The sequence below is a fragment of the Carassius carassius genome, chromosome 47 (assembly GCF_963082965.1).
Source record: "Carassius carassius chromosome 47, fCarCar2.1, whole genome shotgun sequence".
NCBI classification, from domain to species: Eukaryota; Metazoa; Chordata; class Actinopteri; order Cypriniformes; family Cyprinidae; genus Carassius; species Carassius carassius.
Genome location: NC_081801.1, coordinates 4,787,288 through 4,812,947, shown reverse-complemented (window position 1 = coordinate 4,812,947; position 25,660 = coordinate 4,787,288). Strand labels below are relative to the sequence as shown.

The 25,660-nt window shown below is 35.8% G+C and overlaps 2 protein-coding genes across 7 annotated transcripts in view; one reads left to right on the top strand and one right to left on the bottom strand.

Annotated features, from left to right (window-relative positions):
* LOC132130418 (probable E3 ubiquitin-protein ligase HERC1) overlaps positions 1–11,885 on the bottom strand; it is a 67,281-nt gene extending 55,396 nt beyond the window's left edge. For all 6 annotated transcript variants that reach the window (XM_059542130.1, XM_059542125.1, XM_059542127.1 and 3 more), the window contains exons 1-5: positions 11,571–11,885; positions 3,346–4,312; positions 1,824–1,919; positions 1,474–1,659; positions 406–717 (exon numbers count right to left, since the gene is read on the bottom strand). In XM_059542130.1, coding sequence (XP_059398113.1) covers positions 406–717; positions 1,474–1,659; positions 1,824–1,919; positions 3,346–4,278 — 1,527 coding nt within the window. In that variant the 5' untranslated portion in view covers positions 4,279–4,312; positions 11,571–11,885. The remainder of the gene's footprint in view (positions 1–405; positions 718–1,473; positions 1,660–1,823; positions 1,920–3,345; positions 4,313–11,570) is intronic.
* A 2,651-nt stretch (positions 11,886–14,536) lies between these two features.
* esm1 (endothelial cell-specific molecule 1) lies at positions 14,537–17,607 on the top strand. Its single transcript, XM_059541873.1, has 3 exons — positions 14,537–15,264; positions 16,631–16,774; positions 16,924–17,607. Exons 1-3 carry the CDS (start codon positions 14,958–14,960, stop codon positions 17,004–17,006), a joined length of 534 nt encoding a protein of 177 aa, XP_059397856.1. The 5' UTR covers positions 14,537–14,957; the 3' UTR covers positions 17,007–17,607.
* The last annotated feature ends 8,053 nt before the right edge of the window (positions 17,608–25,660 follow it).

Sequence of the window (25,660 nt, the reverse complement as noted above, 5' to 3'; positions counted from 1 at the left end):
CAGTTGTGTTTTGGGTTCTAGACTAAGGTGTATCTTGTTTCAAGGGTGTTCTAAGGTGGGTAGGATGTTGCTATGGTGGTGCTGGTGTTGCGTTACGGTGGTGATATATGGGGCAACAACAATGTTGTTGGGGCACTTTTCCATTGAGAATGGGCAACAAATTTCTATCTGGATACTTTGGATTGGTCGAAGGTCCTGTGTCTCACCTGGTTGCCCATTGACGGCAACACTGCCAAGCAACATTGCTCAAAAAGTTGACCCTTGTATCATCACTTTTAGAGTGATCTGGAATGTGATCCACTTGTCCAAGTCAGAAGATATGCCCAGGGATATGATTCCAATTAGACGGTCACATCCAAACATACAAATAATAATAATTTCTGCATGTAGAAAACACATTCTCACCTTTCCTAAAAGAGGGCCTTGTATAATCTTGGGGTATTTCTGTGTGGCGCTGTTCCCATGGCCCAGTTTGCCGTAATCTCCATCTCCCCAGCTGAACACCTCTCCCTCTGCTGTGACGGCCAGCGTGTGTCCGTCTGATCCCTTGGAAGACGACACCTTTCTCATGGTGCGAGGCGGTTCTAGAACCAGCTTTTTGGGCATGGACTGGTTATTGGAGTCTCCCAGTCCCAGTCGACCATAACTACCCTTCCCACAAGCCTTCACTGCACCATCAGCAGATACGGAGAACGTGCAGTACTGCCCCGCCTCAATCTGCAGGTGGAAAGAGAAGAGCACCATTTAGAGCCAAGTGAATTGAATCAACTGTGATGGAGATTGTCTAAACTGTATTATTGAAAGGGCACACTATATTAAGATGTGGCTGCTGTTTTCTCAATTGCATAATAATGAAAATACATGTCTGTTTTAAAAAGCAGAGACTTTAGATTAGGTAAACAGTCTTGCCACAATACATACTCCGTTAGTTAGAGAGGAAACAAAGAAATTTAGTTCAATAAGCTGGTCTATTATTAGTAATAATGCAGTCAGTAGACAATATGAAACTGAAGGCATTATAAACTATATACCATTTAAATAAATAAATAAAAGTATTTAACTTATTCTGGCATATTAAAGCTGTAACAGAAGCAAAAAAAATTAAATAAAGTAGAAAAATAATATAAATACCAAAAAATATATTCATTCATTTTACAAAACAAATAAAAATAAAATAAAATATTATAATATTTTGGCCTTATAAGATGAATCTGTTGACATGCAGCAAAGAATTTAATTTATAGGACATTTTCTATTGATTTCTTTCATAAAGGAAAGTGGAACGAAAGGACCTTTTAAAGGTTATTTTGTAAAACTGTCAAACTGAGCGTTGGGATCTCACTGATTAAATTTTTCTTGCATTGGTCGATCTGTCTCTACCACATGCTGTCTCTGTTAATTAATGTTAGCTTCATGATGGCTTCCAGTTATTTGGATTTTCAATACACTTGAGGAACATAAACCCACACAAACCATTTGTGCATCGCTGAAGCCCTGAGCTAGTTTGGGCTGTAAAATCTTCTCCAGCGTTCCCTCGGCGAGTTGATGGCTGCTGTTGCTGCCCCACACGTACACCATAACTGCATCAATCTCAGAGCCGGTGGAAGACGAAGAGCTCGCACTGCATGAGCACAGGCAGTTAGAGGCCAGGGAGCAGATCTACAACACACACGCATGTATACAAATTAAAAATGTACTTATCAGAATAAACAGTGGCTCATACTATATATCATAAAAGTCTCTCATACTCAGCCTAAGAAAATTTGTATAACACATTATACCACAGTCTAAGAACGCTTGTAGGTTTATTCAAAGAAACACACCTCTTCAAAGAGGCAAAGAGCAACATGCGAGAGGCTACAGAGTCCATCAGCATCTTTCTTCAGCACCTGAGTATTGATGGATTCACCACGAACAGCCTGTAACAACAAACAATAATATTAGCAGCTACAATATATATAGATTATATGAAATACTGTAGAACCACAAAAACTGATAATATAATGTATGTCACTGATACATCTATGTGACCAAGTGTTTATTCAAACAATGTTCTTGCAACAGCCTTTAGCTCTGACAAAATGAAATGGTGGCGTATTGTTTGCAGTTCCAATTAAATGGAAGTAGTGACAGATCCTTTTTCCCAAGTTATGATGTAAGGCTGAGTAAAATGGATTATCGGAAAAGAAAAATTGTAGGGTAGGGGCTTGGTTCTATTAATTTGTTGTTATTTGAATGATTAAGAATTACGAGGTCAAAAAATACTGGAAAAAATGTAAACATAGGCTACATGGTTCACAACTGTTCACAATAAGATCAATGCATTTAAACATTTTCATTTCCTGCGGACTTTAAATAGACTGCTTAAAATAGATTCACAATGTGTTCCAGATGATGGACTCTTTCCAAGACATCTTGATAATGGGTGGTCAATATGACTCTAAAATAAAAGCATGCATTTATGTTTTCAAATTCACTAACATTCCCCATTCAAATTGCCAATTAAATGATAGGAACACGAAGTGAAACTGTAATCGCAACTCAGGTCGCTTCTGTAATGGATTAAAACTAAATATTAATAGAGAAAACTAAATACAGAGTAGGTGAGGTGAAAAGTGACCTGAATGCTAAATTTTGCAAAAATGCAACATCTAAATCACTGTTTGACTATTGATTAGCGTTAGCAAGTGGCCCAGGCAACATAGGTTGAAATTAGCATGAAAGGAAATTAATTTACAATGATTTGATTGAATATTTAGAAGATAGTGTCTGGGTCCTTCTCACCAAAGTACTGAACTTTGTACTCAGGACAGGAGTAGGAGAATCTTTAAACAAACAGCTCCTTCAGTACAGGGAACAATTTCTGCTGAACTTCAAGCACAGAAGTCTTGAAGAAGACATATTTCCAATTGATTAAGACATAAATAAATTAGAGAACGGCACATGGCAGGTCTGGTGTGGCTCAGGCGGCTTTCAGAGCTGGGAAGACAGCCAAGAGCTCCCGTTCAAATGAAAGCCACAATCTTGTTTAGAGTAAAGAGAAATATTCAAACAATTTCTGCCCTCAATGAGAGGAATACAGAATAATGGTAAACTACTATATTGCACTAATGTATTAGCAATAACAATTAGCAACAATGATTTCCTTTAAGTGCTGAGGGAGGGATGGACAAATGGAGGAAAGTGTTAGCCTAGCCTCAGCGCCGTAACTCTATACTCTCTCTGCGTTTGAAAGAGGCACAGCTTTCTATATTAGAGCCCATTTACCCAGTGGTATTTCTGTATATTACTTCACTCATGCTATTAGCATGACCACTAGGTCAACCACATGGTGAAGGAACACACCGTGTGCTGGCGCATCTGTTGCAGGGTTTGATGGATCAGCTCGTAGCCCACTCCAACTGTTTCAGTCATGGTGGAGGAAGCAGAGGCGGCCAACGCCACCTCCACCCACTCCAGAAGGAAGCGCAGGGATCCTCTTTGTAAGGCTAACGAGAGAAGGAGCTCCAGGGATAGCCTGCGACCCGCCCGATCCGCCCCGGACCCGCTGACCGCTGTCTTCTTTAGGAAGTCTCCAACTTGCGTAAGACAGTCAAGCCCCACTGTTGGGATCTTGTTCTCGTTGGCCAGGGAAAGAGGAGGCAGGGCAGCCAGGACTGAAGATGCGGTGGCAAGTACCTCGTTGCACAGAGCAACGTCTGGTGGGTTCTCAAGACACCCTCTCTGCCAACTCTGCCTCAGTAGGGCAAAAAGGAGACTCAACCCAGTCCGGACTCCCATTTCAATTAGAACGTCTGTGCCTGACTTTGAACGGGAACTGCCAGTTGGCCAAGGCTCAGACACTGACTCCAGAGCGCCCCCTTCTGCACTGGAGGATGAGGGTTGGGGAGGCAGCGGTGCTCGGAAACGGTCGTGATACTTGCTATGGAGGGCGTAGAACACCCTCTGGAGGATCACCAGTCTGTGGTGCAGGGATAGGGCAAAGGGGGTCCTTGCCAGCATTCGGTGGGCCAGGCATCGCTGACTGTGGAGCAGCGCGGACAGGTATTCCTCCTTCTCCTCCTCAGCGTTGGATTCGTACTGGAAGTCGGGCAAGCGTGGACCCATTAGGTCCTGCACTGGCTGAGCCAAGCCCACAACCTCTTTGTTGTAGACCAGTTTAGCATAGAGAGCAGCCGCTCCATGCCTTGTGGCGGTCTGAACGCTGTCCTCTGCCGCCCAGGAGCTGTTCAGGTGCTCCTGCCACTTTAGCATCACGTGTGTCTGAGAAGGCACCATCACTGTACATTATTCACACACAAGAGGGTCAAAGCTAGAAGAGAGAAAAAGAGAGAGAAATTTTTAAAAACTGTTCAAGACGTAGCAAAGATTTTTGAAACAAGTCCACAGAGCAAAAAAACTTAAGGTGTGGTCACATTTACCATTTCTCTGTGAAATATCATGGGCAAATACAGTAAGAATCTGTCTGATTGGGAGTCTTATGTGATGGTAAAAAAAGATTTTGCTCGTGTTGGAGTTGCTCACACGTATTCACCATGCTGTGTGACAGAAAGCTTTGTGGTAGTGTTTAAGAAAAATGTAAGTTTGAAAGTGACTTATGTGGTAGAGGAGCTTCATGCATCACTATGCTACTGACAATGGACTTTTTTTGCCCATGAAATTAATATCTTTTTGCACTTTGCTACTGGGCGAATTATATTCCAAGTTCACATTCCTGTTCTTATCCGAAAGGATGTTAAAGTTGTTGAATTAATAAATTTATTATTATTTATAAATATATGTATTTACATTATAAAATAAAAATACAAAATAAAAATAAATAAATGTTCTAAAACATTACATACTTTGAATTCTGGAGGCTGTCTTATAGGCACCACAACTGTTGACCTCTATGAAGCATGACATTTATCCAGTCAAGTTTCTAGGCAGCTCAATAGGAGCTTGTATCTGGCGTCTGCACAGTTTTGCTTGTTATGGTGCATCTAGCATTTCCATTCATAATGCAAGCTATGGACATGTTACCCATACTATTCAAATTATTTGTGTATTACAATGGTTCATTCTTAAATTATATTTGATTCTGCTCAATCCAGAATATGGGGTTACATCCTTATAAGAAATAGGCTACAAACTGCTCTCATCCAATAACAGATGTACTTGTCTCTCCTCCAGGGCCTTCCTGAAGGAAATATCTTTACAGACTGCACGTTTTTTCCCCACCAGAGAACATATGTAGAAGTGAATCAAGGTCATTTTCCTGAGGCATGGTTTGATTAAACATGAGGAACACATCGACATATGCACAGCTTACTTATGCCGATGACAACAATAGTCATGCATCATCACAGATAAAGCGAATCACGGGGCCCAAAATCTTTGTGACTCATTACTCAGAAGGTTTAAACATCACCCTAATCTAGTTAGTATGTGTAAAACTGATTACAGACTCTATAGTGGCTGTAACTAGCCTACAAATAACGTACTGAGAGATGATGTGATGATGAAAACAGTATGACAACACAGGGTTCACCTTTCTGCATCTCTGAGAAATAGCTTTCATCTGAAGATGTAACAACGAACGAACGAACTGTGACATTTCACAAAACAGTTAGAGTATGTGATGTATTAGTTCAAACTATAACCTGTAAGCTCTAAAGAAGATGGAGGCATTTTATTATCCCAGCATTGACTTTTTATGGCTATCCCCTTACACAAAGTATAAACAAAACAAGTTGAATAACTGTGCTCTGTTAAATATGATAAACATAGATTTTTATACATATCTGCCTATTTCTAGTTACATAACCAACAGTGAAGACTGGAGTAATGGCTGTTGAAAATTCAGCTGTGTCATCACAAGAATAAATACATTTTAAAACATTAAAATAGAAAACAGTTGTTTTAAATTGTAATAATATTTAACAACATTACTGATTTTACTGTAATTTTGATTAAATAAACTCACCTAGGTGAGCAATTTGTAAACATAAAAAAAAAACTACTGGCCCCAAACTTTTAAACGGTAGCCTTACTATACATTATCTTTCATTTATCATACACACTATTAACTTTCACAACTTTCCCAATCCTTTTAAAGTTTTTTACATTTTTGAGTATAAAAAGAGGAAATGAGGAAACTCCAGTGGTTAGGATGAGATATATACTCATGATCGGAAAACATGATCAGTTAGCTAACATATGAATATGAAACCTTCCTTGATTATATTTGGAAATCAGTAGCCATTCAATCAGTAATGACTGACATGATGAATCCACTGCACAGCAGTATAATCTAAAATGGAAATCCAGGACTAAAACCTTGAATAAACCAGACACCATCAGCCTAGGAATTGAGCAACCTTGGACAGTTGCCTCAGTTTCTCTCACGTCAGTGAAACCGTTGGCCTTCTCGTTACTTCGAGCAAGTTACCATCACCACCCGGCTTCCGCTAGTCAGTGTCCATGTGAAACATGACCCAGCACTTCCGCGTCTGCCCCGAGTCTTACACTCGACAGCCTCTACGGTTTCAATATGTATAAAAATAAAAAGGATGCTTCTCAAAGCTGCTTCACAGTTATGTGGGAGGTGGTGTGGGACCGAGTGTCACATTCCTGGGAACTCTGACTAATCCTACAAAAACCATGACAATAACAAGTCCTCAATGTTTCTATGTAAAGAGACGCTGAGTTTATACTCTGAGGTGTTTACCACTTTGCCAACATATTGGCGTGAGTACAATGCGCTGGGTGTAAATATAGACAATCCTCAGTTACATGTTGCTATTATTAATCAGAAAGAGGTACAGTAGTTATGCACCCAAACAGTAATTTTAGAGCATGTTTAAAATTAGATCAGAGAACATACAGTTTTAAACTGGTGTTGATCTGATAGCTGTTGGGTATGCTTTACACATTAAACTAGACGACAAAATAGCAGCTGGGTTATTCCCGGTTAAAAGTACAGATGTGTTGGATATGATATTAAACTCACATAAAATTTTTTTAAAATAAAATTAATGATATTAGTTAATTTCATACACTACTGTTTAAAGTTTTGTGGTCGGTGAGATTTTTTTTTACGTTTGTGTAAAGGCAATTCAGAGAATTATAACACTATAATATATAGAACGCATCAGCATCAGTGGTTCGCCAGCTCAATCGTGAGTTACTTTTATTACTGTTAGTTACTACAGTACAGCCTACAGTTAGGCCGATTTTAGCCCCGATTGACACCCTCCGACAATTTTAAGGATGCTCCGATTATCGTAAAATAATCTGATCAGATATTCCTGCCGTGTGTGGTGTGTTAAGACTGCTCTCCTCTGCTCGGAAGGACGTCGGGACCGCTCCGATCTCAAATCGGGGATATCCAACATGTTGATTTATTTGGCCCGATTTCTTCTCGTGTGTGGTGTCCCCCGAGGACAAACGATCACGCAGCCTTTGGACTGTGGCGTGTAGCCAATCAGAAAGCGAGGTGACGAGGCGGCGAGGAAGTACCGGGAAACAAAATCAAAACAGCCAGCGGCTTGGTGCACCAGAAAGTCCGGTGGACGTCGGAGATGGAAGACTTTGTCTCCACTTCTTTGACCATCGCCTTTTCTTGTTTTACTTATGTTTTTTTTTCGGTTACAAACAAAGCACAAACTATGGCCACTGCATCCTCTTCGTCCGCCATGATTGTTTACTCTGAAATCACGTTTGATCTCGAGGGATTTTGCGAGATTTCCCGTCTGACCTGGGAATGCTCGGGAGTCAAATCGGTTCGTGTGTGATGTGTTGATTTTGCCGTGTGGCTGCACACCACACACTGTATGACCAAAACTGTTAGACCTGTGATTTTTTATCGCCGTGTGTGGGGTCTCTCAGGTTTGGAAAATCGGCCGACAATTTTAAAATCGTCCCGTGTGAACCAGGCTTTACAGAATATCGTTGGTCTCCTTATTTTAATTTATTTGTATTTGACATAGGTAAATGCGATAAATCACGATTAGGCAGAAGCTGCGATTGTCGTGCGTATTGTAAGGGAAGCACAGTTCTGTGATCAGCAATAAATCCCCATCCAGAGGCCAGATGGCGCTCTTGCACGGAAACTCCAAATACCCCTCACAGAAGAAACCCAGGAAATGCTTATAGCGGTTGCTGAATAAACAGATGATTTGAATGCTTTCATTAATTCAACGTGACTAATAAACGCACGACTACAACAAAATATGGTTTATCTGAGTTTGTCTTATCATTTTTATTATAATAAAGTAGGGCTTCACGATTGATCGAATTGCTAACCGTGATTACAATTATGGATTCCACAATTACCTAATCGTTCACAGCGGCAATTAATCGTTCAAAGTCCACTTAAGTTATTCTGCATGCTTAAGATGAAAAAAATCTATATAATTATATATATATAATTAAAAGAAGAAACCAGTCTGATACTATAGAAAAGCACTAAAAGTTTTTCAGTTTGTGTTTTCAGCTAGTTGATTTTCATCTAAAAATATGACAGGCAGTTGCATCAAACAATGGTATAAATATCATTCAATAAGTTGTAATAATCATAATTTTGTGTAGCTTGTCAGTGAACTATGGTTCTGTGTAGTAAATGCTGCTCCATCTGAAAGCATGTGCTAGAGATTTACTACTAATCACACAACCGAATTTACTGACAAGATACTCATGACAATCACATTCAATTAATCGAGCAGCCCTTATTTGACAGTTGTGAGTGGTGACAGGTTCCCACAAATGGGCATGGTTTCAAGGTCGACAGCAGACATAACATCTAGTCCTATCATGCAAACTAAAAAGTAATTTATTCTTATGCTTAATTATTCTTTCTGCTTAATTGTTAAGCTTAATTTTCAGCAGCTACTACAGTCTTCATTCTAGTATGCTGATTCACTGAAACATTTCTTATTATTATCAATGTTGAAAACAGTTATGATTCTTAATATTATTGTGAAAACAAAGATACATTATTTTCAGGATTATTTGATGACTAGAACGTTCAGCGGAACAGAATGTATTGGAAACAGAAATATTTAGCAATATTATAATTGTCTTAACTGTCACTTATAATCCATTAAATGCATCCTTGCTGATAATTTCTTTCCATTAAAAAAATAAATGGCTTAAATACTAGGTGCATATGCCAATGATATTTAATTAGTCCCATCCAATTAGACTTTTGTAAAATCCCTTTAATAAAAAGCCAGCTTCTTAATAACATTATCCTCCAAAAAGGCACATCATTTTGGTGGGAAAACAACAGCACAAACATCAATATACACTAGCAACAGATTGTATGCTGTATGTGCTGTTAGTTGTTTATTTTTAAAACAACCCAGTTTGATAAAATTACAGACATCAGTATAATAGAATAAAAAATGCAAAAGATGGTTAAAAATATCCACATTAACTATTAAAAATATGAAAATTAAATATTAAAATGGTCACCCTCATGCAATCCAACTCTCAGTTACTTACTAATTTAGCATCCTGTTAATTGTCTTAGTCTTCGTGTAAACAATCACATCTGACCAAAGCATGATGAAAGTCTGCTACATCATTTTATGGAAATATTTTCTTAATTTACAACACAAGTAGCCAAAACCGGGAAATTTAAGCAAGCACATTATAAAAAGAAAAAAAAAAAGAAAATTATATATATATATATATATATATATATATATATATATATATATATATATATATATATATATATATATATATATATATATATATATTACAGAGTTCATAAGAGTGCTCCATAACAAGAATGCCCTGTTAAAAATTGGGATTATAATAACATATCAATCTACTGTCTTTTGTGCCTTTATTTCCTGAAAAGTATATTTCTTGGAAACCCAGATGCAAATGAGCCAACAGTCAAATTATGGAACGCACAAGAAATGTTAACCAAAAACAGAGAGCAAAGGGTTATTCCCAGCAACACAAGTGTAGGACTGAGCTTGAATCAATCAGACAAACATAAAGCTGTCCAGCCAAGATTTTCCATTGCCAAGTGCCTATTACTGTTGACCTTCTGTTGAAGTGAGACTGAGGTGGATTCAATTCAGCCTATCAGAACTGTCTGGGGGGTGGGGGGGGGGGGGGGGGGGGGGGCTGAGAGTCTGAACACCTGACTGATCCAGGACAACTGTGACAACTAAAACGTCCATCCAGTCTGATCACATTTCAGACAGAGGCCATCAAAACATAGGGCATTTCAAGGTTTCAATGCATAAGAGGAGAACTGAGTCAAAGGAGATAATATAAGCACAACTACGAATCTGAGCTTTGAGGTTTGTGTTGAATATGAATGCAAAATCTCACCTAAACACTGTATAAACATTAAAGGTTTAATTTGTTTACGTCAGAAATGCCTGGCACTCATTATGTGCTCTGGATAAACTAGTTTGGACCTCAAAGCAAGCAAAGACACACACACACACACACACACACACATACATACATACATACATACATATACATATATATGAAATGCTAACTAATATTTTGCTGAAGCCAATATAATAAATGGCAGTGAGGACTGAAGTGGTCAAGATCAGAAACGACAAATAAAGGAACATAAAAATAATCCATATGACTTGAAAACTAGCCTATATTCCAAATCTACTGAAAGCATATGATCGTTTTGTTTGGAAACAGGGCAAAATTTGAATTTTATGTACTGAAAAAATCCATTGTTGCTCTTAAATGTTATTTGTACTGACCATATGTCCACTTTTTCCTGGACATGTCCTGGCCGGGATTTCTAAATTGCCTAAAATTTCTAAAATTTGCATGGGTTTGTCTGCTCCCTCTAGGTCCCACCTTCTCGCATACCACGATTGTTCAGTTATGTATAATGCCTGAATTCTATTGGCCATTACTTTCAGCAGGTATGAAAACGATAGGTAAACAAAGCCAAAACCTGGACAATTTAAGCAATTTAAGAATCCTGCCCCGGACAAGAGGTCGAATAGTCACCCTAGTTTATGCACATTCATAAAATCCCAGCACGTTTGATATTACCAAATCAGTTTAGGCAGGCCGGCATAAATTTCGATGCTATGGTGCTTGTCTAGCTGGTAGACCTGTAAAACCATTTTGTTAAGTAAAAACTAAGGGAGGCTTTGTTAAGGTTAAAAACAGTTAAAACCAGTACAGACATCAGCATCTAAAACTACACGTCCTGGGCTTTTTTGGGGGGGTTTGAACCTACCGTCTATAACCACTACACCACATCACCCCCAAGAAGAAACCCTAATCTTTGCCAAAATACAGCACATTACGTAAAATGTGACCATAATCAGATCAATTTCCACAGCAACATGCATGAACTTTCACTTGGGAAAGACTTACATTGTTGCATCAGACCATAGACTGTATAAAAACGGCTGGGGCTCAAAACAACAGTGATGGATACAAAAATAGCTGACACATGACGAGCTCAACTGTTTAAAGGACTAATAATCCACATCAGTTGCGACAGACACGACAATCCACCATTCATCAGATCAGATACTGCCGAATAATATATAAAAAACAGTGTATATAATGCTTACCGAAAGACACGATCTCCTTTATTCCTTCTGTCATTCACATTCACGCCCAGCAGATCAACCCACTGCCCCCTGCAAGGCTTTTTAAACCTGCTGCTTACTAGAAAGAACGTGAATCCTTCGCTTTATTATGAACCATACCCTATGTTTACCTTCACAAATACACACTTTTGAATTAAATATAACTAAACGGCACCCGGTAAAGAGGAGTAACGCAATACGAGGACGAAATGCCGGTTAATCTCGCGCTGAGGGTGTTTATAGTAGGGAAGGTTGCCGCTCCGCGAGCTGTTGCCATGAAAGATAGCGGCGTATGTTTTCGGGAATACACGTACAGCGGTGGAGTTTACGCATACGGCGTATTGTCATGACGTCATGACGTTTATATCGTACGAGTCCGTTATGTTTAGTTTTTTGTTTTTAAGCAATGTTATTTGTATTTAGTTCATTGTTATTTTCATTATTTAAGTAATAGCAGTTTTTATTTAAAATATTATGTCGTTTTAAATTTGAGCTTTGCGACCCAAATTATCACAAAAAATAGAATTACTCTGTAAATAAATAAAATAAATAAATAAATAGTGACATCAAATATTTCCATTTCTTCTGACAACACTTTTCCAACCTATTTTACCATTTTGCTTGACATTACTAAATAAAAGAATAATTTTAATAAATATTTTAATGTTTAAGGACAAAATCCCAAACAAACTGAATCAGTGAGTTAAAACTTCAGAAGCTGACAAACAGAACAGTCTGATTTATGAACAAATGCTTTAATATTTTGAATCACACACATATATATATATATATATATATATATATATATATATATATATATATATATATATATATATATATATATATATATATATATATATGTTTTCCTTTTGATTCTAGTTTGTTTTAATAATTTTGTGTCTCTGTCCTTTTTTAAATATCAATAATGTTGAAACTTCTGAAATGAAAGTTGACATTTTTTATATTTTATTCAGTTAAAGTTGATTTTATTTCAAGTGATGATTTTTTATGGTATTAGTTTTAATTAACACTATTAACCCTGCTTGAGAAGACTTGTAATATAGTACATGATTCGTATTAGTCATTTGGAGCCCCATTACATTAATGTTGCTTAACTGTGAAACCTCCAACAAAGGCATATATATGAGACACATAACTTATTTCCAGAAGAAAAAAAAAATTCCAATTAAGTGAAATTAAAGTCTTTTCTCTCGTCTTTATTCTGAATGGATTGAGTACAATAAAGTCACTTTTTTTCTTCAGCCCGCCCTGCAGCTTCAGCTGTTTCCTGTAAGCTGTGAGCTTGCCCTGGTCCAAGTTTAAATTATTCTTCAGTGTCTCTGTTGGTTTGGTCATGTGTGATCCATGGAATGACAAACAGTGTCTGATGATGAAATTTGATAGGGTTCATGGCGATTAAATGCTACATCGTCCACTGGGATGAATCACTGTGGCCCCACTGCTTTCATGCACTTCAGGAACAACAACAACTCTCAAAATCTCTTCCAAAGCTTTAGTGTTTCTCAATATGTCATCCCCACTCCTTGGCCTGTGTGTTGCGATCATTGCAAGCAGTCAGGAAAGCAACATATGGCAGCTTTTATTAAGGCACACTTGGCTCAGACTATTTGTAAGGACAAAGTTATCTTTAAAATGGACAGAACATACGGTAGATGAAAAAAGGAGTTTGCTTCCACTTGTCCCATCTGAGATACCAACCACTGCTGCAGCCCACAGTTATTATCTAAAGGGAATCTGTGAGAATGAGAAAAAAAAGACAAATATGTCAAACAAACCCCAGTGTTGGTTTTATTTATTTATTTTTTTAAGAAGTAATGGGTTTTCTGGCTATCATTTTTACCTATTCTATATTGTAGCTTTTTCTTTTTTTTTTTTTCTTTTTATTAAATCGTCAATCAATGTCAGTACAGAGATAATATAAAGAATAGTGAAATCATTCATAGTAAGATAAGATAGCATATACATATTAAATAACGATAAAATCTTACACCAGATCCTCGACGACATGAAGATTCAAGTTCAACAAAGTAACGATCAAAAATATGAAACTCCAGAAAACAGGTGTGTTAACAACCAATGCTTGATCGAGACAGTCACAACACTGTTCACTGCAAACCATAAACTGTATAAACCAACTTATGGAGCAGTCTGGGGAGCATAAGGGTGGTTGGATGGCGTTAAACGCAAAAAAAGCACCATAAGAAAATCAAAAGTCATTTATACGACTACGCTCCATCAAAAGTCATAAACATTACTTTACGTGAGGAGCATACTAAAGTGTAGTTCGTTAACGCCCATTTAAAACGTTCACACGACTCTCCTGCCGTTGTTTTATGTAACAGCGTCATCTAGTGATGAATATCCTGCATTGCAGCCCCTGAGTGTATTCTTTTCAATTTACCGGTATATGTTTTATATACAGACGTCTCATTAATTTTAAACGGAAATCTAATTTGTAAACTTAATAAAACGAGACTATTTCAAGAAAAAACAATTATATCAGGTAATGTTTTAATAACATTTACATTTCTGAAAGCATCATAAATGGTATCTAGCTAGATGTCAGATGAATAATAATAATAATAATAAAATGGCAGAGAATTGTAGACTATTTTATGAAATTTGGCCCGTTTTGTCTATACCATGAACTAAAATGTGTCACAATTATGACTTGCAAGACATATTTCAATATTTTCATGGGCCTCCTCCTTTAATTGTTCAGATAATGTTAAAATAATTAAAGTTAAAACTTGGACATATTATATTTACATTGTATGAATCCTTTAATGTATACAAAGACACTCTTATTGTTATAAAAAGATAGGCCTAACTAAAATTATTGTTATATATATAATATATATATAACAATAATTTTAGTTAGGCCTATCGTATATATATTATGTATACAATTTGTGAAATTTAATAGCTATTTTTTAATATAAATCACGTCTCAGGAGACACTTAAATTAACTCTCCAAAGACAATTTTAACGCTACCAAAAACGTTCACGTTAGGAACAAGAAGTCGTGGGGTTCACGAGGGTCACCTTGAAAAACCTTCAAACAAACAACTTCAGTGATGACATCAATTCCTGGATGGCAGCACGGCTCTAATTCCACTTCCACGACGGATTTCTAAAACAGGGAAGGGGGAGGCTGGCAAACAGACAACAACACCGGATTGAGGAAACTGACGAGAGCATACTATGTGCAAAACAAACTTGTTTAAAGCTGACAGCCATGCAGCCCGAGCTGTTTCATTCACTATCGCATCTAAGAGGACAGCTCCTCCCTAGTGCATTAGATCCGAGGACAGCATCCAGCGTGGTGTTCGCTAGCACTTCAAGTCATGAGTTTTTACGCGATCCCGGTGTTGTTGCTGATGGTGCTCGGAGATGCTGACGCGTGGGGTCCCGGTGGTAAATACGCAGTCAACTGTCCGGACAAATGCAACCCCGCGCTGTGCGGCTCGACGCAGCGCTGCAGGCGCACGGTGCTGGATGACTGCGGATGCTGCCAGGTCTGCGCGGCGGGACGGGGAGAGCACTGCTACCGCACCGTGTCCGGGATGCACGGCGTCAAGTGTGGACCGGGACTCTTCTGCGACTTCTACAAGGACGAGGATGATTATGGAGATGAATATGGCATCTGTAAAGGTACGGGCTGATGTGTGCACCTGCTCAGGCAGATGGGATTGTGGGGGGGACTGGCATATATTCAAAGGATTGAGCAAAAGAGAATTTGAAATAAATCAATAACAGTGACATATAAAAACATTGAATTTATTATTTTTGTCTAATTTTTTTCTTAATAAAAAGAGAAATTTCTTGATTTCTTTATATTTAACTTACAAGGCTTTTCAGTAATTCTGTGTGTGTGTGTGTGTGTGTGTATATATATATACACACACACACATATACACATACATACATTTATATATATATATATATATATATATATATATATATATATATATATATATATATATATATACACACACACACAAACACATACATACACATACTTATAACTATATTAAGAGAAAAAATAAAAATGTATTTGTATTAATGGATTTCTACATATAAAATATTTAGAATTATATGAAATATAATTTTAATATAATGTACATTTAATACAATATTAAATATATATCATATACTTATAAATTAAAAAGTATAGCTTTCCACTGAAGTTTAATTAGACATATATCTTGGAAATCAAACCTTTAATATTCTGTCTCCTATCATCAATATAGTCTTTAAACATTTTCACACAAACACACACACAAAAAATATTTCAAAACATTTTGTGTAGCAGAAAATATGTATGCAAGAAAACAAAAATAAAGATTTTACGTATGCGATGCCCTATACAAATAAATTATTTTGTAAAGCCTATTTCAAATTCATGTTTAACAAAGTATTTTAACTATAATCATAATATATACATTTCTTTTATAGATCTAGTCTCTTTATACATGTTAAAGATTGTCCTGACGAATTCACATCTGTTCAAGGCAGATACATTTTTATTCTTTTGTGAAATATTCAAATATTTGCCAAAATCCTCAAGATTAGCTGAAGTTTCTGAGGTGATCTCAGTTTACAAGTTAAAGAACAGTTCGGCCTACCAAAGAAAACTCGCCTCCGAGCCTCTTTTCCAAGTCCTTCTAGGGCCCCTAAATTATTACTTAAAGTATTATGTAAGAACAACGTGAGTTGGTGAATGAACACTCATTGCTTTGTACCCAGAGAACACACACCTTCCACACCAATTACTCACACTCAGCCTTTTAATTAAGTCTTATCCCGAGTCTTAGACATAAGTGAGACTTCTGATCCTATTCCACAAATTCTGGATCAGCAGTGAGCAAATATCCTCAAAAAAAAAGAGTCTTTGTTAAATGACTTTGTTAATAAGTGTTAAAGTTGTGGTAAATATTTACTATAGTAGATCTTCATAATGCCTACAGATCCGTTAATGGTTAAATAAGCTGAAACATGTTTGTGTTTCTCTTATCAGACTGCATGTATGGAACTTATGGCATGGAATGTCGGAAAACATGCAACTGTAAAGCAGGAGGATTGTGTGACAGGGAAACAGGTGCTTGTCTGTCCTTTAAATTCTTGGCTAAAATGGCAATGCTGAAATCTCATTCAAGTGAAGGTGAGTACAAATGTAAATTACACATGTAATGTGACTGTAAAAAATATATTTAAGTATATATAATATATAATATATAATGTATTATATATAAGTGACATTATGCAGAATGTTATTATTATTTATTTTCTTTTATTCTTATTGTATGACAGGTAATGAAGTGGGCTCAGGCGATGGCAACACTGAAACCAGCAGCAATCAATCTTCCGCTCGCAATTTTCTCACCCCTCGCTGACAGCCACTCTCAAGCTTCTGTTTAGTCAGTGTACATGTAGCATAATAAATTAAAGGACCAAACGGATATATTTTAATATGTTTAAAAGGGTCAAAGAAAAAGATATGCTTTTATTCTGTATATTTTACATTTGTGTATGCCAGTTATGTCTTTGTTCCAAAGCGTGTCTATGCATTCACATGCACACAAATAAACATGCAAGAGTTTGATATCACAATAATAATGTTCCCACAGGGCTAATTATGCTGAAATACATAACTGAGATGTCAGCATTGTGAGTGAACTTAATGAACACACACAAACGCTTTTACATTATGAATGTATTACAATTGTATCATATTTAATGAAATACATATTCTAAGATGATATACCAGATTCAGTTCCAATCCTGATGAGCATTTGCTTCAAAGTTCACGGTTATGAAATCTGTAATGCTTAACAGTAATGTTTTAATATGTGATATATATTAAGACCAAATAGATTATTATAAATTATGGACTGTAAATCCTTCTAATCTGTGTGTAAATGTTTTCTCTGTGAATCTTCGCTTTAAAACCCTCTTGATAGAGATAATATGAATTCTTCTTATTCTGCTTTATGTATGAGATTTAAATTAAAACGGTGTAATTCTACGAGAAAAAATACAGTCTCTTGTTGTTGTTTTTGCCATTTTTTATTTAGTCACATGTTTAATGTGGAATCTTTTTTTAAAACATTTTAAAATTTGCAACTTTTTAACTAATGTTGATTAATATGTATATATATATATATATACACACTCTCAACTGATTCGAGTTTTATTTATTGCCTCATGATATAAAATAGACAATAGGGCAAAATGTCATACATTCACTGAATATTTTTGCCAAGCCAATATATCTATAAGCACAATAGCACATATTGAAGTATTGAATACAAAAATATGCTGAACATTACCACAGTTATTGTTCAGAAGGAACATTCATATACTAAATATAAATTATATATTGAACTGTTTTTACCTTACATTAAACAGGGGGTGGGGGGAATTGTGCATTTAAACATCAACAAGAAAAACTTAGTTACTGAAATACAGACCTAGTGACAACTTCCCCGTGTGACAACTAACCCCAAATACAAATACATAGGCCTTCTGCTTAGTAGGCTACAATTCGAAATACTTCAACTTATACAAAACGGAAAAATAAATAAATAAAACAAACACCCTTCAAAATAAAACATGAACCTTGAAAATGTATTTAATGTACACGCAGACCTATTTTTCCAGCGGAAAACACCCCGTCCTCATCCTTAGCAGTAACGTTACAGCAGATGCACTTCAGCTCGAGCTCTCAGCTCTGACAATCCCAAAATACCCACCGCGGACTAGGCTATTAATAACCGTCAGATCCTTCACCTCGCCGAGCTCTCAAATGAGGCTGTTTCCCAGCATCCCACTTGTTTATTTCCTGTGTTTCCTGACACCTGTGAAAATGGTCTTACTTCCTTTTGTTGTTGTGTCTGCCTCTGGGACAGGATTCAAAAACGGCTGGAATTTATCAACTGACACACGTCACCAAGGACAGGACGGGAAAAGAGGAATGTCTCGCTTCCGTCACCGCAGCAGGTTAACAACATGTCTTCCCTGTGGTAAACTTCACGTCACTGGAACATAAACACGTTTATTGACACATTTCTGAATGAACTACAGTTGCTGGTCATATAATTAGAATATTATCAAAAAGTTAATTTATTTCACTAATTCCATTCAAAAAGTTAAACTTGTGTATTATATGTGTATTATATATTACGCACAGACTGATATATTTCAAATGTTTATTTCTTTTAATTTTGATGATTATAACTAAGGAAAATCCCAAATTCAGTATCTCAGAAAATTACTTAAGACCAATACAAAGAAAGGATTTTTAGAAATCTTGGCCAACTGAAAAGTATGAACATGAAAAGTATGAGCATGTACAGCACTCAATACTTAGTTAGGGCTCCTTTTGCCTGAATTACTGCAGCAATGCGGTGTGGCATGTGGTCGATCAGTCTGTGGCACTGCTCAGGTGTTTTGAGAGCCCAGGTTGCTCTGATAGTGGCCTTCAGCTCTTCTGCATTGTTGGGTCTGGCATATTGCATCTTTCTCTTCACAATACCCCATCGATTTTCTATGGGGTTAAGGTCAGGCGAGTTTGCTGGCCAATTAAGAACAGGGATACCATGGTCCTTAAACACTGTGTGCAGGTGCCAAGTCCTGTTGTAAAATGAAATCTGCATCTTCATAAAGTTGGTCAGCAGCAGGAAGCATGAGGTGCTCTAAAACTTCGCCTGCGTTGGCCTTGGACCTCAGAAAACACAGTGGACCAACGCCAGCAGATGACATGGCACCCCAAACCATCACTGACTGTGAAACCTTTACACTGGACCTCAAACAACATGGATTGTGTGCATCTCGTCTCTTCCTCCAGACTCCGGGACCCTGATTTCCAAAGGAAATGCAAAATGTACTTTCATAAGAGAACATAACATTGGACCACTCAGCAGCAGTCCAGCCCTTTTTGTCTTTAGCCCAGGCGAGACGCTTCTGACACTGTCTGTTGTTCAAGAGTGGCTTGACACAAGGATTGCGACAGCTGAAACCCATGTCTTGCATACGTCTGTGTGTAGTGGTTCTTGAAGCACTGACTCCAGCTGCAGTCCACTCTTTGTGAATCTCCCCCACATTTTTGAATGGGTTTTGTTTCACAATCCTCTCCAGGGTGCCGTTATCCCTATTGCTTGAACACTTTTTTCTACCACATCTTTTCCTTCCCTTCACCTCTCTATTAAATGTTCTTGGACACAGAGCTCTGTAAACAGCCAGCCTCTTTTGCAATGACCTTTTGTGTCTTGCCCTCCTTGTGCAAGGTGTCAATGGTCTTCTTTTGGACAACTGTCAAGTCAGCAGTCTTCCCCATGATTGTGTAGCCTACAGAACTACACTGAGAGACCATTTAAAGGCCTTTGCAGGTGTTTTGAGTTAATTCGTTGATTAGAGTGTGGCACCAGGTGTCTTCAATATTGAACCTTTTCACAATATTCTAATTTTCTGAGATACTGAATTTGGGATTTTCCTTAGTTGTCAGATATAATCATCAAAATTAAAAGAAATAAACATTTGAAATATATCAGTCTGTGTGTAATGAATGAATTTAATATACAAGTTTCACTTTTTGAATGGAATTAGTGAAATAAATCAACTTATGATTTATAGAATATAGGTGATATTCTAATTATATGACCAGCACCTGTATACTGCAGGTTTGTGGTTGTTTGATCAAAAGTGTACATATTGTTCATAAGTAGGCTACTTACTCCATGATGAATCCAACTGTTTCAACATTGATAGTAATTTAAATGTTTTTTGAGCAGCAAATATTATAATGATTTTTGATGGAACATATAACACTAAAGACTGAAGAAATTATGCTGGAAATTACGTTTTAGAATGTATTCAAAGTCAATTCTGTGACATAATTAGTCTAAATGTGTACAGGGAAAGGAAATAAAACAGCATGCATATTCAAGTCATCTAGGATTTTATGGTAAAAAAAAAGACACCATGCTCAACTTCCTACCGAAGCTTATTTTTAGAGACCTGTTTGGGAGCATTTCTTGAGGATTTTCCTTCTTTTCATGCATTGTTTCCTCAGCAGGCACAGCGGTTCTTTCCTCTATAAGCCACAATGAGCTTTAGTATGAGACACCTTTGACTCTCAATAAAACATGCACAAATACTCACACATTGAGTTTCCATGTTTTATGAGGATTTTCCATAGGCATAATGATTTTTATACTATACAAACTGTATTTGCTATCCCCTTAACACCCTTAAACAAAACTTTCTGCTATTTTAGATTTTCAAAATACTTAATTCTGTGTGATTTCATATCAATAAAAAGTATCTGTTGTACCATTCAAAATATTTTTTTTATGCTTAAAGTATCTTTTGCTCACTAAGGCTGCATTTATTTGATCAGAAATGCAGTAAAACAGTAATAGTGTGAAAAGTTATTTAATATAAAATAACCATTTTCTATTTTAATATATTTTTAAATGTAATTTATCCCTGAAATGAAATGACACTGCTCTAGTTTTCAGTGTCAAATGATCCTTCCGAAATCATCCTAATATGTTTAATTGCTCATTTGAAACATATTTTTATTATTATGAATGTTGCAGCTGTGCTGCTTAATATTTTTGTATTTTGTTTATTGTTTTTCAGGATTATTTGATGATTAGTCAGTTCAAAAACAAATATATATTTTTATAACATTATAAATGATTTTACTGTAATTTTCGGTCAATTTAATATGTCCTTGCTAAATATAAGAGTGGAAAAATATAGCTATATTCCATTTTACATCCATCAATAAATATTATTTCAATCAAAATAACTCTCTTAAATCTCTTTGAAGAGTTTGAAATGATGACAAATTAAATGGATGAGAACAGAGATATAGACAGATAGACAGATAGATAGACAGACAGACAGACAGATAGATAGATAGATAGATAGATAGATAGATAGATAGATAGATAGATAGATAGATAGATAGATAGATAGATAGATAGATAGATAGATAGATAGATAGATAGATAGATAGATAGATGGTCTGATTCATAAAACAAGATCATTAAAAAAAGAAATACTGTACATCACATACATGCAAGCAAAAAGATAAACTGATGTCACTGACACTTAATAACATTTCATTATTCTCTTCCTAATATGTGTGACCATGACCCGGCCAAGACCCAAAGCATGCTGACGGAGAGACAGACAACAAGAGAGCGAGTTGAAGAGGTCTCTGATAACACAGATCTGCTCTGTGCTTCTCTCAGGCACGAATGCAGCGGTTCATCATTCCCCTGAGAACCAAGGAGCAGGAGTCCCGCTGCTAAACAAAGGCCTCGTTCTGAAAAACAGGAAGGAGTTGGTGAGAAAAACTCTTTATCTGACTCCCCGAACACGTCAACACCGCCCTTCAGAAACAAAGGTGTACAAAGCACCTTGTAAATACGCCTGATTTACGGCAATGGGCCGAGTTGATATTTCGACGGCAACAGGTTGTTTATTAGCCTGGGCGAAGTGTATAATGGTAACCCCAACAAGTGTTGGGTCGCGACCTTTACAGAAATGAAGCGATGTCTTGGTCGTCTACTTCAACAACAATGAATCGGATGTCTAAATTTAGGAATAAATACGCAGACGAGAAATTGATTAGATGTTTGGAATTCCACAGGCCTACAGAGTCATGAAAACACCCTAATAATGTCGTGAAGTGGCTTTGAAGCTGACAGACACCTTTTCTGCACTTTGTGGAGACTTTTAGGGTGTTTAGGGTGACAGTGTGATCTTTTCACACTTGAATGCCATTAAAACGATTACTCACAATCCTCTGGCGTCTCCCTATAATGTTAGGACTGATAGGTTAAGGTGCGGATGGGTTGGCTGGTTAGCATGGCTCTGTAAGCCGTCTACTGGTAGATTCTGTTACTACACCACATGGATGCAAAAGATTTACTCTGATGCTGATATACTGATGCATTACAGTTTTTCTCAGTCACTTTGGTGCATTTCTCATATCAGAAATGAAATTCTCAAAACTACTTGTACAACATCATCTAGTCATTTATACACATCATAAAACCAGTTTCTCATTCTTTTGAACAAGTTGCGATTACTTTTGTACATTTATCCGCGGTTTCCTACATTATCAATTGCTAATGTCATGTTGCTCAAAATGTATTATATAGTTTTCTGTGCAATAGTCTTACCCCTCAAACATCTAGTCTTTAGTTCATCGTATAAGTCATTAAATGCAAAATAGTTAATCTAGTTTTTAATTTAGTTTTTATGTTTCTGATAGAAGTTTCTTATGCTCACTTGCAGTGATTTAATCAAAAATACTTAAAAAACTGTTCTGTTAATGGTATATATATATATATATATATATATATATATATATATATGTAAAAGATTTTATTGATTAAATACATTGAAATTTAGCAGATGATTTTATCCAAAGCAACGTACAGTGCATCCAGGCTATACATTTTTGTATACATGTGTGTTTCCTGGGAATTGAACCCATGACCTTTTGCGCTGCTAACGCAATGCTCTCTACCACTGAACCACATTTATAAATAAATAAATGACAACTCAAATACTATTCCGTACTTAAAGTTATACTGTTTTTTTATTATGCTATTAATTATCAGGCAATTCTATTTAAACAATAATATTGGAAATATTTTTAAATAAAATTTTTTTTTAAATATATAACAAAACATTTTCAAATAAATATATATAAATAATTAAGAAAAATATCCTTGCTAAATAAAAGTATTCATTTATTTAAAAAAAAAATCTTACTGAACTGAAAGTTTTGAATGTAAAGTTTTTGAAGAGAATCTTTACAAAAAATAACAAACATCAATACATAAAATTGCTTATGTAGTTTTTATTATGCTATTCATTAAACAATAAAACATAATATTAAACATAAAAATATATTAAAAAAATCTAAAATTATTATTAAAAAATACTGAAAAATCAATATGAAAAATATTTAAAATATATTTATTTTTCTGTATTTTTTTTTGTCAAACCGAATTGTTAATCTTCCAGATTTTTTTGCCTAATGAATATAATGTTATTTAAAAAAAGCCCACATGTTTTTAATTAGAAATATTTTGTCTTATTTTAACCTGAAGAGCTCAGTTGATATGAACACTTGTATTTTAGTATACAGACCTAGAAGGTCAGCCTATATGTTGGTCGTATAATTTTTCCTTCCAATTTCTGCCATTCTGTCACAAAAAAGCAGTAAATATTGATCTTTCACGTAGCTCTTTGTTTTTAAAAAAGACACACTTCTTATCACTCTTTGGGCAGAACAACATATCGCATCATAATGTAGATGTCAGTGTTGTTCTTGTTTTAGTGCTGGGTGTGTGAGTGAGTGGGAGATGAGTGTGTGAGCTGCTGTTCTCACCAGTGACTGTTATCTGTCCGGAAAGAAAACAAAATCATTTCACAAACAAGATGAAACACACAAACAGCTCATTATGTCTGAGGAAATAGTTTACAGTTATCTCAGATTCATGCACAATATGCCATCTAAAACTATTTTAAGCAGTGTTTTGTTAATTATTTTATAATATATACAGTACAGACCAAAAGTTTGGACACACCTTCTCATTCAAAAACTCTTTGAATGAGAAGGTGTGTCCAAACTTTTGGTCTGTACTATATGTATGTATATATATATATATATATATATATATATATATATATATATATATATATATATATATATATATATATATATATATATATATATATATTCTTTTTCTTCTTAATGTTAACATAAAATCTTGATACAATAAACTTCACTGACCTTTATATAAACAGTAAGGTAATACAGAAAAAAGAAAAACAACAATTACACACTTCTACACATACAATTTATGCCATGTATCAATTTTTTTTACAAGTGAAAATACCAGCTAGTTGAGCCACAAATAGTGATAAGTGAGCTGACATAACAAACAGAGCTACGATTTATTAAAGAATATGTTTTATCTTCACTCTCACACAACTATGTTATGAGGTGTTATTTTTTAATTTCTTAAAAAAAAAAGAACAGTGTTGTACATCATGTGGACAGTTGCATCTATAAAGTGAATCGTTTAAAGCGTTATTTCACTTCTCGTCACTGGGGGGAACTAATGTCCAAGAAATATGAATTTCATTCCACACTTTAACTTTTTCCTAAAGAGTTCAGACAAATAGTAGACCTTATTTATTATTTATAATTATTAATAATTAATATTTTTTATGATGCCCAGAATTTATTTATTTATTGAATTTTCTGCCACTACTAAATAGTGTTTTTGATCAGCAACCCTTTCGAAAAACTCAAAATAAGGCAGTCATAAAACCAACAACCAAGTGTGACGACCCCTGACAGCACCTGTCAGTGTGAGCAAACCCATTGGCTTTAATACTTAAGCCCCACGCTTGTCCCAACATGCCTGGCCTGTCAGTGGATCACTTTAAACTGAATCCAGACCAGATCCTTTATTAATACACCTCAAAACCAATGTAAATCCTGATTAGTTGAATTATTCACTGGAAATGAACTCTAACCTTTGATGTTAAAGCCCTTTTTGCCAACCCAGGTTCAATTTTCACACTTGTAGTCTGGAAATAAATGTCAGAAACTGATTTCAACTGATGAGAGTCACACAGACGTTTCATATTGGTCCTGAAGCAGCCCTCTGCTTATTCACTATGGTAAAATAAATAAATAATGAACAACTGCATATAACTACACAAAACAAATTACCGCAAATATGTCTGAAATAAAAACATGGTAGGCTTTCTTGGGCTAATCAATGTAAAAGTATAAAATATTAATTTCTGACCATAATTAGCCTATTCATAACAACCCATTTTACAGAAAATGTTTAATGAATTGACATTTTAGTGAAACAATATTGGTAATTTTTACTTACTCTTGACTAATCTCGTAATTTTGATTAAATGATACCTATTGTTGCATGAACACATCCTATAATGAATTAGTCTGGCAGTCACATATGGTCTTAAATCAGAACAA